Source organism: Mobula birostris, chromosome 1, assembly GCF_030028105.1.
Source record: "Mobula birostris isolate sMobBir1 chromosome 1, sMobBir1.hap1, whole genome shotgun sequence".
Taxonomy (NCBI): Eukaryota; Metazoa; Chordata; class Chondrichthyes; order Myliobatiformes; family Myliobatidae; genus Mobula; species Mobula birostris.
In genome coordinates this window covers 190,013,472-190,028,776 of record NC_092370.1, presented here as the reverse complement: position 1 = coordinate 190,028,776, position 15,305 = coordinate 190,013,472, and the positions used below count along the sequence as shown (strand labels likewise).

General features: G+C 39.6%; 1 protein-coding gene across 7 annotated transcripts in view; it reads right to left on the bottom strand.

The window, feature by feature from the left end:
* mbip (MAP3K12 binding inhibitory protein 1) overlaps positions 1-13,013 on the bottom strand; it is a 42,448-nt gene extending 29,435 nt beyond the window's left edge. For 4 of the 7 annotated variants that reach the window (XR_011887123.1, XR_011887120.1, XM_072267582.1 and 1 more), the window contains exons 1-7: positions 12,669-12,851; positions 7,303-7,435; positions 6,109-6,228; positions 4,104-4,361; positions 3,893-3,989; positions 3,564-3,629; positions 2,525-2,677 (exon numbers count right to left, since the gene is read on the bottom strand). Coding sequence is in view for 2 of the 7 variants with exons in the window: in XM_072267582.1 (XP_072123683.1) it covers positions 2,525-2,677; positions 3,564-3,629; positions 3,893-3,989; positions 4,104-4,361; positions 6,109-6,228; positions 7,303-7,435; positions 12,669-12,826 (985 nt within the window). In the remaining 5 variants the exon portion in view is untranslated. Of the gene's footprint in view, positions 1-2,524; positions 2,678-3,563; positions 3,630-3,892; positions 3,990-4,103; positions 4,362-6,108; positions 6,229-7,302; positions 7,436-11,684; positions 11,805-12,668; positions 12,852-12,998 lie in introns of those variants that run through there. The other 3 variants (XR_011887127.1, XR_011887125.1, XR_011887128.1) reach the window with 3 other exon arrangements.
* Between the last annotated feature and the right edge of the window lie 2,292 nt (positions 13,014-15,305).

Below are 15,305 nucleotides of genomic sequence, written 5' to 3'. Positions count from 1 at the left end.
GATGCAGTCTGCAAGAGAACTGCAACTTGGGAGAAGATTTGCTTTCCAGCAAGACAATGATGCCAAGCATAAAGCCAAAGCTACACAGGAATGGCTTACACACAGCAAAGTTAATGTCTTGGAGTGGCCATATCAGAGCTCAGACCTCAATCCAATTGAGAATTTGTGGCTGGACTAGAAAAGGGCTGTTCACTCACTATTCCCATGCAATCTGACAGAGCTTGAGCAGTTTTGTAAAGAAGAATGGGGAAAAATTGCAGTGTCCAGATGTGTAAAGCTGATAGAGACCTATCCACACAGACTCAAGGCTGCAATTGCTGCCACAGCTGCATCTACCAAATACTGACTTGAAGGGGGTGAATTATGCTATCAAATAGGTGTGGAAGGAGACTCGTGTGTCACTGGGGAGGCTGGAAAATCTTTCGCTATGGGCCCAAAGACCCAAGGTCTTTGCGATCTTCGGACTCAGAGCTCAAAAAAAGCAACGAAGCAGACTTTTAACATCATAAACCAGCGGGTTGTTATTATGTCTCCCACTCGCTGTGAAAATGGGGGGGGGAAGAGGGGGGGAGAGGGGGGGGGAGAGGGGGGGGGAGAGGGGGGGGGAGAGGGGGGGGGAGAGGGGGGGGAGAGGGGGGGGAGAGGGGGGGGAGAGGGGGGGGAGAGGGGGGGGGAGAGGGGGGGGAGAGGGGGGGGAGAACCTGGGGTTTGTCAAATTTCAGATGAAATGCAAAACCTTTGGGGTAACTTTGATCTGTCTTTGCTATTGCTTAGCACACGCTTAGTGATGGTATCGATAGGCTTTTTTTTGCTGGTGGAGGGGGGGAATCGTTGCTCACTGCCGCTTACGCACGGGAGCAGGGAACTGGGGAGGGACTTTGGGGTTCTCACATTCATTCTTTGAGGTACTTCTCTGTTTCATCGATGTTTGTGAAGAAAAATCATTTCAAGATGTATATTGTATACGTTTCTCTGACATTAAATTTGACCTTTGAATCTTTGAACATTTTGCGTTTTATATTTATAATCAACTTAGATCACTTTGTAGAGACCCTTTTTCACTTTGACACGAGTCTTTTTCTGTTGATCAGCATCAAAAAAAAGCCAACTTAAATCCACTCATTCAATGCTGTAAAACAATAAAAGATGAAAACTTCCAAGGGGGTTTAATACTTTTTATAGGGACTGTATAATGATTTACTAGACTCACTAAGCAAGGCATGCCTATCAATAAGTAACTACTTATACATTTGTTTATTAGATAAGACGTGCTAAATAGTGCCATTACAAAATAATTACACCATGGGTCAAAATATTGTTCATTAACAGAATATTTAATTATTCACAAACTGATTGTATAGATTTTCAAAACTGAAATATAGCAGATGCTACCAATGTTAAGATAGAGAAAAAAAATCCAGGAAAAAAAGCATGGCAAGCTGGAAAGCAAAACAGAACTAATATTTCAGGCTGATGACTTGTTAAAAGAACGTGGAAACAAAATTAAAAATGAGGCAGAAAGAGGGAAAAACTTAAGACAATAGAGTGTGACAAATGTTTTTATTTCAAATTTTTCCAAGTGTGACAAAGAGTCACCAGCCTGCAATGTAAACTGCTTCTATCTCCACTGACACTACATGAACATTTTCAAGGTTTTGCATTTCTCAAATACTCAATTCCATTGATAGCCTAAAAGTAGCTTTTAGCCACTGCAGTAAAATATCATCTTATTCTCTCCTATGGGTGTACATACTAGAAAATGGTCAAGGTTTCTGACTATAGATATTAACTTGTTTTGCACCAGAATCACAAGATGCCCAGAAAGTGTAATGACATCCCAGGAGAAAATTCTGCAGTCCACTAATCTGACGCTCCTTTGTTTTGCTTGTATACAGCCCACTCTTGCAGGCAGAAAGAATTAAGCAAGGCTGATGTTTATACTAAAGTGTTTCTTGCACATTGGACCACCAACCAAGACACAGAATTACACCTTTTTACGTTAAATTGGGATAGGTATAAACATGAGCATGATAATGCAAAATTAGGTGCTAATCTTAGCAATCATTAAGCAGTCTAGTTAACAAAAACAAAATCACAAAAATGTTCACTAAACTTCATTCTCTATGAACACAGAATCAGTTTTACAGTCTGAAACTTTGACATAATCAGTGGATAGGGCCTGAAATGCTCTACCAGGAGAGAAAGTAGCTCGATTAGTATACAACACAATAATTTGCAGAGCTCTGGGAAGAACGTGTGCAAGGAAAGCAATCTAAAACTTGCTTTGAACTAGTACAAACTCAGTCAAGCAAACAGCCTCCTGTGCAACTTTCTTCTAAATTACAGGATTTAACAAACTAAAATTAGGAAAGCCAATTTGAAAGTTTAGATAGTAGTGAAGAGACCAAGCACACTCTTATCAGATTAAGTCAGCCTATGGAGTTTATTAAGATTATTTTGCAATCACTACATTATAGACTTTGAGTAACATACCCCGTGAAAGATTACAAAGTAAACTACACACCTGGTGGAAGCTTCAAATGAGCTTCCATATTTTGAAGCCTCTCTTCAATAGCTGGGTTACCACAGTTTTGTATCACAGAATTAGGTTTTTGGGCAGATTCTCCTTCACTTTCAGTTCTTGTTTGAGGCCCATACATATTTACAACTCTTGAGACTGCAATTAAAAATGGTGATTCTTAAGACTGCAATAAAAATGTTTTGAAAAATATAAGCTTTCGGTCTATAACATGATAAGAATGAATTTCATAGAGTACAACCAAATAACCGATCTTGGAAGTCCATTTCAAAACATTCACAATCATCCTGAGAAGACAGTATTGCATGTGTAATTTTTAATTAAACTAATTTCTGTTCCTTAATGTCAAAAACATAGCCATATTCAAGTTAAAAGCCTTCAGGGTACTTAAAACAAAACATAATGCAAATCTTGGCATAATTGCCTCACTGCAACTTTTAGAATAATTTTATAGTGCCAAGGCTAGAAAACTTATTTCAAGAAATAATGAAAACAAAATTTTCTTAAGTCACAATAATCACATAAGTCTGAAATTCAATAAGCTGGCAAGTTGAGAGCTGGCACTAAAGAGAAAGAAATAACAAATTATTTCAGATTGACCTGAAATGTTAACAATGCCACCTTCTCCATCTCAAGAATAAACACCGGTAAGGATTATTTGGGGCAAATGACTTAACATATTCTAATTCTATGTAAGTGTATTTGGAATTAAAACAAGCATCAATTTTTTTAAAACTGTAACCAACATATAAAAGAGATAATTGGGACTCAAAATACTGTGGTAATTTCAATACAAGGCATCACTTTTGAAATCGATACAGGAGCGATACTACATGCTGCAAACTGGTCACAATTTCAGCTGCCGCTACAGAAAATTTCCACAGCATTCAACATATCCACAATCATTTTTCAGTAAACATACATTTATGCCATAGAAGTATTACTACTGTACTTAATTATTCTGATAAATAAACATAGCCTCCTTCTAAAACTAAAAATGTGAAAAAAAAACAGATGAACATACCTTTTATATGGCTTTTGAAACCAGGATGTGGTGTAAAAACAGCATCTGTTCTGGCACAGCTGTTTTCTAGTTTAAAATAAAATTATACATGTAAGGCTAATCAGAAAGTCAAAATAGTAAAAATACTTCTACTAATAAAATATATGAAATATTTTGAAAGATTACAACAAAACCAAAATATTCTTTTCCCAATTTTGAATTTTATTATGTGGTAATGTGATAATAGTTTTCCCCCAATATACATCCAATAACTTAATTGCTGGTTCTCTTTCCATTTCTAATTTTAAAATAGTTAGACATTTGTGTAACTTTATAACTTGAAAACTAACCTAGGTTACAATTAATAACGTTACAGAATTCACGGATGTTGTTTTCATTGATCTCTGCTTGCTTTCTCTCTATGAATGCCGAAATTCGTCTTTCGATCTGAATGACAAATAAAATACTATTGGAAATAGCTCAACATACTCGTTAAAATAAAACAATTTCCATATACTTGTAAATCAATGGAAAATGTGGAAACATTGAATTAAATCTTACTTCATCTTTGCTTGCTTTGATCTGGACTAATTCTGTTCCACTTTGCATATTTGACTCATCTTGTTCTTCAGGTTTACATTGTGCTTCTTTTTGGAACATTTTTGTTCTTGGATTAATTGATTGATTCCACATTTGCTTGTGGCTAGTCGTTGTTGAATTCAAGTCACTATCAAGCTTTGCGGAAGGTGACTTTTCTACTGAACTTCTTGTCCCAGATGTATCGTCTTTTACCAATAAATTCAGCTTGTCTGAAACACACTACCAATAAAATTTTGCTAAACAATCTGAGGACTAAATTAAGCACATGGGATGATTAATGAAAAACATTTACACCTTCAGTCATGACATCCAGCATTTTCATTCAAATGAACATCTCAACATGTGGAAACTCAATCAACATGTACAGGTTTCTATACTAAGCTATTAAAAATGTTCCTGCGTCTCAATATTAACAACATACCTTCTTTTGCAAAGATCCTTATTATTTCCTCAATTTTTTGAGCTAATATACAGATGATAGTACCAAAGCTTAAAAGTCCAAGACACTTGGAATATAATCAGCCAAAATCACACTTCCTAGCTTCAATCCGAATTTACTTTCTGTTGCTCATCATTGACTGCCCCTCTTGATTGAGGATGATTTTTTTTCCCATTCTGGTTTTATGGATTTTGAAATGACTGTTGAATCCAATATGAGATTTACAGACACTTCAGCTGGAGGAGGAGTAGATGACTAGTTTGGCAGGTGATGCAGTCTTTCTTCCACTTATGTGGGGCCCCTGCGTACTCACTGGATTGTGAAAGTTCCTCAAAAATGTCCCACATGCCCTGCTCCAATCTGAGGCATCATGGGCCAGGTATTCCTAAGAGACAGTGGGAACACTGATAATATTTCTAAGGAGGCTCGAAAGCATTATTGAGCCTTTCACCTTCCCATCTGACTATCACTTCTGAAACTCGTAAAATAATTTATGTTTTGGGAGCCTGGTGTCTGATGTGCAAATGATGGCTCCTGCCCGATGATGTTGCTTGATAATTAATCATGTCCTCTAAAATTAAAATTTCATGAAGAAAATGGCTTTTACAGTAATTCTTGCATAGGGTTGTTTGGACCCAAAATTTAGAGTACAAAATCTGCCGACAGTAATCCATGGGAAGAATTATTATTATTCTCGAGGGAGGTGGGTAACACTGAAATTAAGCACTTATTGCCAGCAGACCTTGAGAAGGTAGTGATAATCCACCATGAACGACTGTAGTCCTTAAAGTCAAAGTACAATGCTGTTGCAATTTGTTGAAGATTGCTTCAGTGGGGATGCAACACATGTAGTCCAGACCAAATAAGAGAGGCAGATTTATTTTCTTAGAGGACCATATGGATTTTCATAATCATCTTTACTGATACTATTTTTAATTTCCAGACCAGGAAGAAGAGACAACAGTTAAAAAGCATTGTTTACGGACAGCTGACAAACCATATAACATAACTATACTACTATAACACATTAAACTCAATATAACATGTGAACCTATTATCTTTCACTGTTTTACAGGAGGAGCAAATCTTCAGTTACATCTGTAGTCCAATTATAACTAGGCACATCATGGCAGTCAGATTGCAAAATCCACGAGAAAATTTCATTCCAAATTTAAGACTTTGAATCAATGGATATCTTTACTCATCATGGTGAAAACATCAAGACAAAGCAGCGTATATCATTGATATGGAGTTCCTACTGTTGTCAGAAGCAAGCTTTAGTCAACCGGGAATGCCTCTGTTCACATTGACTCCAGATTTTGTTATTTCTCAAAAGTTAAATTAACTATCTCACATTTAGAAAGGCCCTTTATCTGACTCCATCCCTTCACCAACAATCACATCAGCTGTCCTATACTACCGATGCAAAATATACTTATTAATATTCAGATTCATAGAAGTAATAAGTTTCCTTAGCATTACTATAGGTTAATCATTCAATTTTCTCCATTTATGAAAACAACTCACCTGTAATTCAAGAATGTGCTGTTGAAGCAAATGGCTAAAATTTTCCAGGTTAAGTGTTGGCAGTGACTGAAGCTTGCATAAATCAACAGTCAGTTTTAGGACATCATCTCCAAAATTAAGCTTCAAGAAAAGAGATGTAACACATCAAAACAGGCTTCCATACTTGGATTCAGATCTCAGAATCTTTAAAGCTAACACACAAATCTCATGCAACTGACAATGAAAACAAAAATTTCATGAAGAAAATGGCTTTTACAGTAATTCTTGCATATTGAAATCAAAGTCATTCTCTATTTCAGTTTGTAAAATACTGTCACCTGTTACATTAGCACACATTATAATGTATTTCCAGACAGGAGTCAATAACTACCAGCCCCCCCCTCACCCATCATCCTAACAAAATTGGTTTCAGGAATAACTCAACTTCTTTTCTGTTTGTTCCTGTTAGCAAATAGATATCTTTACTGGCAGTCTGACTAATTATGCTAATCATATTTTAATTACAAACAATTGCATCAAATGATGCTCAAGGTGATCGTGGAAGACATTAGGGTTTCATTAATTGTTGGTATTCACATCCAATGCATTACGCAACTACTAACCACCTCCCATAAATGCAAGTTCAACAGATCTATGCTGCTTGTGCTCTAAGTAGCACAAATTCCTTTTTATTCATCTCCAGTACTTGCTCAACTACATTGATTTCCAGTATGAGCAGCCACTTCAAAAAGATATACAGTTGCAAGAAAAATTTGTGAACCCTTTGTAATTACCTGGTTTTCTGCATTAATTATTCATAAAATGTGTTCTGATCTTCATCTAAGTCACAATAATAGACAAACACAATCTGCCTAAACTAATAATTCACAAACAATTGTACTTTTTCTTGTCAATACAGAGGATACCATTTAAACAATCACAGTCTAGGTTCAAAAAAATGTATGTGAACCTCTGGTGTAATGCCTTCTACTAAAGTTATTTGGAGTCAGGTGTTCTAATCAATGACAAACAAGAGAAAATCTGCAGATGCTGGAAATCTGTGCAACACAAACAAAATGCTGGAGGAACTCAGAAGGCCAGGCAGCACAGTCGACATTTTGGGCCGAAACCCTTTAGCATGCTCAAGATGATAATGGAAGACATTAGGGTTTCATTAGTTGGTGGTATTCACCTCCACTGCATTTTGCTACTAACCAGTCTCCTGCCGAAGGCCCGAAATGTTGACTGTATAGTTGCTGCCAGGCTGCTGAGTTCCTCCAGCATTTTGTGTGTGTTGTTCCAATCAATGAGATGAGACTGGAGGTGTGGGTTGTAGAGATGTCCTGCCCTATAAAAAAAGACACTCAAAGTCATATTATTGACAGGGCCTTCTCTTCTCAAGAAAGATCTGTTTATCTGCACCACGCCTCGATCAATACAACTTCAGAGGACTTTAGAAGAATTGTAGAGATGCATGAAGCTGGAAAAGGCTACAAAAGTATTTCTAAAGACCTGAGTGTTCATCAGTCCACAGCAAGATAAATTGTCTTCAAATGGAGGATATTCAATACTGTTGCTACTCTCCCTAGGAGAGGGCACCCTGTAAAGATCACGCCAAGAGCACAATGTGCAATGATGAAGGAGGTGAAAAAGAACCCAAAAGTAAATGTAGAAGACCTGTAGTAATCTCTTGAACCTCAGCCCAACTGTGGAGCATGGTGGTAGAAGGAGCATCATGGTTTGGGGCTACTTTGCTGCCTCAGGGACTGGACAGCTTGCAATCGTTAGGGGAACAATGAATTCAAAATTGTATCAAGATATTATACAGGAGAATGTCAGGGTAGTGTTCCGCCCCATTCTCCTGCTTTCTCCTGGAACCTATTAATCTGTGCTTTAAATATACTCAATGACTTGGTCTCCACAGGTGTCCATAGCAATGATTTCCACAGATTCACCATCCTAAAGAAGTTCCTCTTTACCTCTGATCTAAAAGGACGTCCTTCTATCCTGAGACTGTGTCCTCTGGTCATAGACTCACTACTATAGGAAGCATCCTCTCCGTGCCCACTCTACCTGGATATTTCAGTATTAGTTATGTTTTAATGAGATTCAGAATCAGATTTAGTATCACCAGCAAATGTCGCGAAATATGTTAACTTTATGGCAGCAGTACAATGAAATACATGATAAATATAGAGAAAAAAACTGAATTAACACAGAACATAGAAATCTACAGCACATTATAGGCCCTTCGGCCCACAATGTTGTGCCGACCATATACTTACTCTAGAAGCTGCCTAGAATTTCCCTAGTGCATAAACCTTTATTTTTCTAAGCTTCATATATCCAAGAGGCTCTTAAAAGACCCTATTGTACTCACTTCCACCACTGCCGCCAGCAGTGCATTCCACGCACCCACCGTGTGAAAAACTTACCCCTGACATCCCTTCAGTACCTATTTCCAAGCACCTTAAAACTATACCCCCTCATGTTAGCCATTTCAGCCCTGGGAAAGCACCTCTGGCTATCCACACGATCAATGCCCCTCATCATCTTATACACCTCTATCAGGCCACCACTCATCCTCTGTCGCTCCAAGGAGAAAAGGCCAAGTTCACTCAACCTATTCTCATAAGGTACACCCTCCAATCCAGGCAACATCCTCCTAAATCTCCTCTGCACTCTCTCTACAGTATCCACATCCTTCCTGTAGTGAGATGACCAGAACTGAACGCAGTACTCCAAGGTCTTATAGAAGTACATACATGTCTGTTAGATTAAGTTAAAATAAACAGTGCAAAAAACAGTAAATAAAAAAGTAGTGAGGTAGTGTTCATGGATTCAGTGTCCATTTAGAAATCAGATCACGAAGGGGAAGAAGCTGTTCCTAAATCGCTGAGTGTGTGCCTCCATGCTTCTGTACCTTCTTCTAAACTCCAGTGAGTACAGGATCAGAGCCATCAAACATTCCATATACTTCAACTCCTTCATTCCCAGAATCATTCTCGTGAACCCCTTCTGGACCCTCTCCAATGCCGACCTTCCTTTCCTTAGATAAGGGGCCCAAAACTGCTCACCATATTCCAAGTGTGGTTTGACCAATGCCTTATAAACACTCAGCATTACATTCATGCTTTTATATTCTAGTCCTCTCTAAATGAATGCAAACATTGCATTTGCCTTCTTTACTACCAACTGAACCTGCAAGTTAATCTTTAGGGAATCCTACACAAGGACTCCCAAATCCCTTTGTACCTCTGATTTTTGAACCTGCTTCCCGTTTAGAAAACAGTGTATGCTTTATTCCTTCTACTAAGCACTTCTCTACACTGTATTCCATCTGCCAATTCCTTGCCCATTTTCCTAATCTGCTCAAGTCCTTCTGCAGATGTGTATTGTTGTGTATTGCTTCCTCAACAATACACGCCCCTCCACCTATCTTTGCATCATCCACAAACTTGGTCACAAAGCCATCAATTCTGACATCCTGATTATTGACATAGACTCACTGGCCACTTCATTCCCTAACCTTGTGTAACCTTTGTTCCTACAAGTAGCTGCTCTGTGTACATTTGAGGTCCTCTGCTGCTGTATCCCATTCATTTAAGGTCACACACGTTGTGAGTTCAGAGATACTCTTCTACACACCACTTTGTAGTGCATGGTAAATGAGTTACTGTAGCCTACCTATCAGCTTGAACCAGTCTGGCCATTCTCCACTGACCTCTTTCACTAACAAGGCATTTTCACACTCAGAACTGCTGCACACGTTTAATTCTTTGCATCATTCTCTGTGAACACTAGAGATTGTTGTGTGTAAAAATCCCAGCTCAGAAGATTCTGAAATGCTCAAATCACCCTATCTTACATCAACAATCATTCCATGGTCAAAGCCACTTAGTCACATTTCTTCCCCATTCTGATGTTTGGTCTAAACAACAAATGAACCTCTTCACCACGTCTGCAGGCTTTTATGCGCTGAGTTGCAGCTATGTCATTGGCTGATTAGATATTTGCATTAATGAGATTACAAGTGTACCTAATAAAGTGGCCACTGAGTATATAATATGTAAAGAAGTGGTCCCAACACCAACACCTGCGGAACACCACTGGACACTGGCAGTCAAACAGAAAAGACCCCCTTTATTCTCCTGCCAGCCAATCTTCTAACCATGCTAGTATCTTTCCCATAGTATCACAGGCTTTTTTCTTGTGATGCATGTGCATCACCTTGTCAAAGGCCTTTTGAAAATCCACACAAGCAACGTCTATTGACTTTCACTTGTTTATCCTACCTGTTATTTCCTCAAAGAATTCCAACAGATTTGTCAGGCAAAATTTCCCCTTAAGGACACATTGCTGACTTCGGCCTATTTTATATTGGGCCTCCATGTACATTGACCCCTCATCCTTAATAATGGAATTGAACACCTTCCTTGATTTTTGCCTCCCCCTCCATCTTAAAGAGCAGAGCGACATTGCCAATTTCTCAGTCCTCTGGACCATTAAAAGATTACTGCTGATGTCTTCAGCTACCTCTTTTAGAATCCTGGGGTGTAGACCATATGGTCTAGATGACTTATCTACCTTCAGACTTTTCAGCATCCCAAGCACCTTCATCTTTATAATAGCGACTAATCACATCTGCCCAACATTCTCGAATTTCTGGCATGTTGCTGGTGTCATCCACAGGGAATACTAATGCAAAATGTGTATTCATTCATTGCCATTTCTCCCTCTCCAGTGTCATTTTTCAGTAGTCAAATGCCCACTTGCTTCTTTTACTCTTTGTATATCTGAATAAAATCTTTCTGTACCCTCTTACATTATTAACTAACTTACCTTCATATTTCATTTTTTCTCTCTTTATTGCTTTATTAGTTGCCCTCTGTTGGTTGGCAAAAGTTTTCCAATCCTCTAGCTTCCCATTAATTTTTGCTATATTGTATGCTTTTGCTCTTATGCTCTTTTAGACTTGCCTTGTCAGCCAGTTGCCTCATCCTCCCTTGAGAACGCTTTTTTTATTGTGACAAACTGATCCTGTGTCATCCAAATTTATTTCAGATGTCTAGTATCTGGAGTTTGTTCTAGTTGCAATGTTGCAAATGAAGCAATTAATTTCTATACAAGATTTCAACAGGAGAAAATTCACCAGCTAATCTGAAAGTTATTGACACATACTACTAACTCAATGTTACTAACCTATACTTCTAATAAATACTGTCTTAAATTAACAAACACTATCCAGGTCATCGGAAACTCCCAGCTAGTAAGAAGCTGTGCCAAGTTTGCACATCCACCGGAATGTATCCTTCAGTTTTACCTACATAAAATGGCATTATTTGGCAATCAGTATTTCTTGAAAACTGAACCAGAGGCATTATCAAGAACAATTTCATCAAATTGCAAGTGATTTTTAAATGTGGATAATTTTGGATCAACATTACTTGATATTATTTTCTAAAAACAAGTGGAACGTGTACCACACATACAAAACAACACACACAAAATACTGCAGGAACTCAGCAGGTCAGACAGCATCTATGGAAATGAATAAACTGTTGATGGTCATGCCGAGACCCTTCTTGGAACTCAACTAAGTCAAGTGGCATCTGCTGAATCTCTTGCGTCTATCAAGTGGAACATGAAGAAGGATTTACCTGTATTAAAAAAAAATTGTTGAAACTACTTACAGTATATGACATGCTGCAGACTTGTATTGGTGAATGAGCATTGAAAACTCATCGTTTTAAAATAAATATTTCTTTCTCCAGGAAATGCAACCAGACACAGAATACTTCTAGAAATAACCTACACCTCATTATATTTATAAAACATTTTAATGCTTAAAAAAGCAGAAAAGAGAAAATCGGAAACGAGAGCATAGCTTCATAGATAAGACCTTATTTTCATTTTAGATTCCAGCACTCAGGACGTGTTGTTCAATCTAACCCAGAGCAATGTATGCTTTGGACACTTCACTAATCGTAAATTAGGAACAAAGAAAAACAAGCTACTAGAGGTACTCAGCAGGTAAAGTAGCATCTGTGGGGATAGAAGGATGCTTGATATTTCGGATTGAGACCCTGCATTAGGATGAGTGTCTCGATGCAAGCTCTACACCTGAAACATCAATGGATCTTCTGCTGCCACATATGCTGCCTGACCAGCTGAGGTCGACCAGAAATATTGTTTTAATTTGCTCCAGATTTTGTACACTCCGTTAGTGATCAAGAAGTTTAAGACTATTTTTAAAAAAACATCAATGAACACTTAACAGCAGGGCTACGATAAATACGCCTGAAATCATTTCTCCACAGCCGGCAGACTTTCTCTACAGATGGCTGAATGCACAAATCCCGAAAACCTCGGACTCGGGAATTTAATTCCCGTTCTACCTAATTCAGAGGATCGTTTTCAGGCCCATTTTCAAACCGCGACGTTTCTTGCTATCCCAACGGACAGTGAGTGCCTGGGAAGCGCTGTTACCCCACACGCAGGCTCGTCCCTGGCCCACATAACCGAAACTTCGGCCGGCTTCTCAATTCAGAGACGGAGAAAACAAGGTGCCGGCCACAGACCTGCTCGTGAAATCGGACGAGCGAACTGAACACGGCGCGCACACCCTCGCCCACCTCACCGACCGCCCGAAGAAGCGCGCACTGCCTCCCCGCCGGCGCCGCCATGACACAGGGTGAACAGCCCCATAATGCGCCACTGCCGCGGGTCGGCCCCACATTGATCAGCAGAGGCTCGGTCACACCTCTTTGCAGACTAAGGGAAAAATGTCATTTAACCCAGAATGATTAATATATAACCACCGTTACTTCAGTTCAATACGTAACACGTCTTGATTCAGACACGGCATTTCTAACAGACAGTTCGCTTGGGCAAAACGTTGAAGCTCGTACCAAGAGAAACGTTACCACAAAGGCTGTGCAGCACCGCCTTGTTATCAACAATTAAATGCTTATCTGACCAAAATCCAACAGTGTTGACTATAGCCTGTGATACATTGTTGATACATGACTTCCACTTGGTGCTACTGCCTCCGGGAACAAATGTCCTGTTTATAAATAAATTTCTTGCTTACGGAAGCAACAGCAACACGAATGAGGTGTTACGGGGTTCATTATATCGCTGCTTGAGGGGGCAGCAAAACAGGGATCTTGTTGGAAGAATACAAGTATGATTGATGTGATGACAGTGGGCAGTGAATTGTTTTAGGCTTCCTGAATTTGAAACATCAGAGTAAAATTAGTCAAGTAGAAAAAAAGGAAAATTATGTTATAATCAATCATCAAAAATCTGGGACATGAGCATGGCCTATCAGTGGTGTCAATGGAGTTTTACCAAGAGGGATTTCTTGCAGGTCTGCGGTGGTTATTTAAAAACGGGAGCTTTGAGAACGTTTGTCCATTGTACATGGCCTAACAGCGGCTATAACCGGAGCACCAGTCCTGAGTTAGATAGCAGGGAAAATTCAGGCATAAAAGAGAGACACTGCCTGGGGGCAGCAAGAGTGGCCGCGCCTCTGGCAGGGAGTCTGGCCCTATAACTCAGAAGGGTAGGGAAAGGAAGAAGGCAGCAGTACTCTATAGTTAGGGGGTCAGACAGGTGATTCTGCGGACGCAGGAAAGAAACACGGATGATAGATTACCTCCCAGGTGCCAGGTCCGGGATGTCTCTGATCGCATCCACGATATCCTGAAGTGGGAAGTTGAACAGCTACAGGTCATGGTAGATATTGGTATCAATGACAAAGGTAGGAAAAGGAAGGAGGTCCTGAAAACAGACTACAGGGAGTTAGGAAGGAAGTTGAGAAGCAGGACCTCAAAGGTAGTAATCTTGGGATTGCTGCCTGTGCCACACAACAATGAGCATAGGAATAGAGTGAGGTGGAGGATAAATGTGTGGCTGAAGGATTGGAGCAGGACGCAGGGATTCAGATTTCTGGATCATTGGGACCTCTTTCGGGACAAATGTGACCTGTACAAAAAGGATGGGTTGCACTTGAATCTGAGAGGGACCAATATCCTGGTAGGGAGGTTTGCAAAGGCTATTGGGGAGAGTTTAAATTGGAATTGCTGGGAAGTGGGAACCGAACTGAAGAGACAGAGAAAGGGGGGGTTGGCTCACAAATAGAGAAAGCAAGTAGACAGTGCGAGAGGGAGGATAGGCAGGTGATAGAGAAGGGATACGCTCAAACCGACGGTTTGAGATGTGTCTATTTTAATGCAAGGAGTATTATGAACAAAGCGGATGAGCTGAGAGCATGGATCAGTACTTGGAGCTATGATGTTGTAGCCATTACAGAGACTTGGATGGATCAGGGGCAGGAATGGTTACTTCGAGTGCCAGGTTTTAGATGTTTCAGAAAGGACAGGGAGGGAGGCAAAAGAGGTGGGGGCATGGCACTGCTGATCAGAGATAGTGTTATGGCTTCAGAAAAGGAGGAAGTCATGGAGGGATTGTCTACTGAGTCTTTGTTGGTGGATATTAGAAACAGGAAAGGGTCAATAACTCTACTGGGTGTTTTTTATAGACCACCCAATAGTAACAGGGACATCGAGGAGCAGATAGGGATACAGATTCTGGAAAGGTGTAAAAATAACAGGGTTGTCGTGGTGGCAGATATTAATTTCCCAAATATTGATTGGCGTCTCCCTGGAGCAAGGGGTTTAGATGGGGTGGAATTTGTTAGGTGTGTTCAGGAAGGCTTTCCGACACAATATGTAGATAAGCCAACAAGAGGAGAAGCTGTACTTGATATGGTATTGGGAAATGAACCTGGTTAGGTGCCAGGTCTCACAGTGGGAGAGCATTTTGAAGATAATGATCACAATTCTATCTCCTTTACCATAGCATTGGATGGGGATAGGAACAGACAAGTTAGAAAAGCGTTTAATTGGGGTAAAGGGAAATATGAAGCTATCAGGCAGGAACTTGGAAGTATAAATTGGGTCAGATGTTCTCAGGGAAATGTGTGGCAGAAATGTGGCAAATGTTCAGGGAATATTTCTGTGGTGTTCTGCATAGGTATGCTTCAATGAGACAGGGAAAGGATGGTAGGGTACAGGAACCGTGATGTACAAAGGCTGTTGAAAATCAAGTCAAGAAGAAAAGAAAAGCTTATGAAAGGTTCAAAAGACTAGGTAATGATAGAGATCAAGAAGATTATAAGGCTAGCAAGAAGGAGCTTAAGAATGAAATTAGGA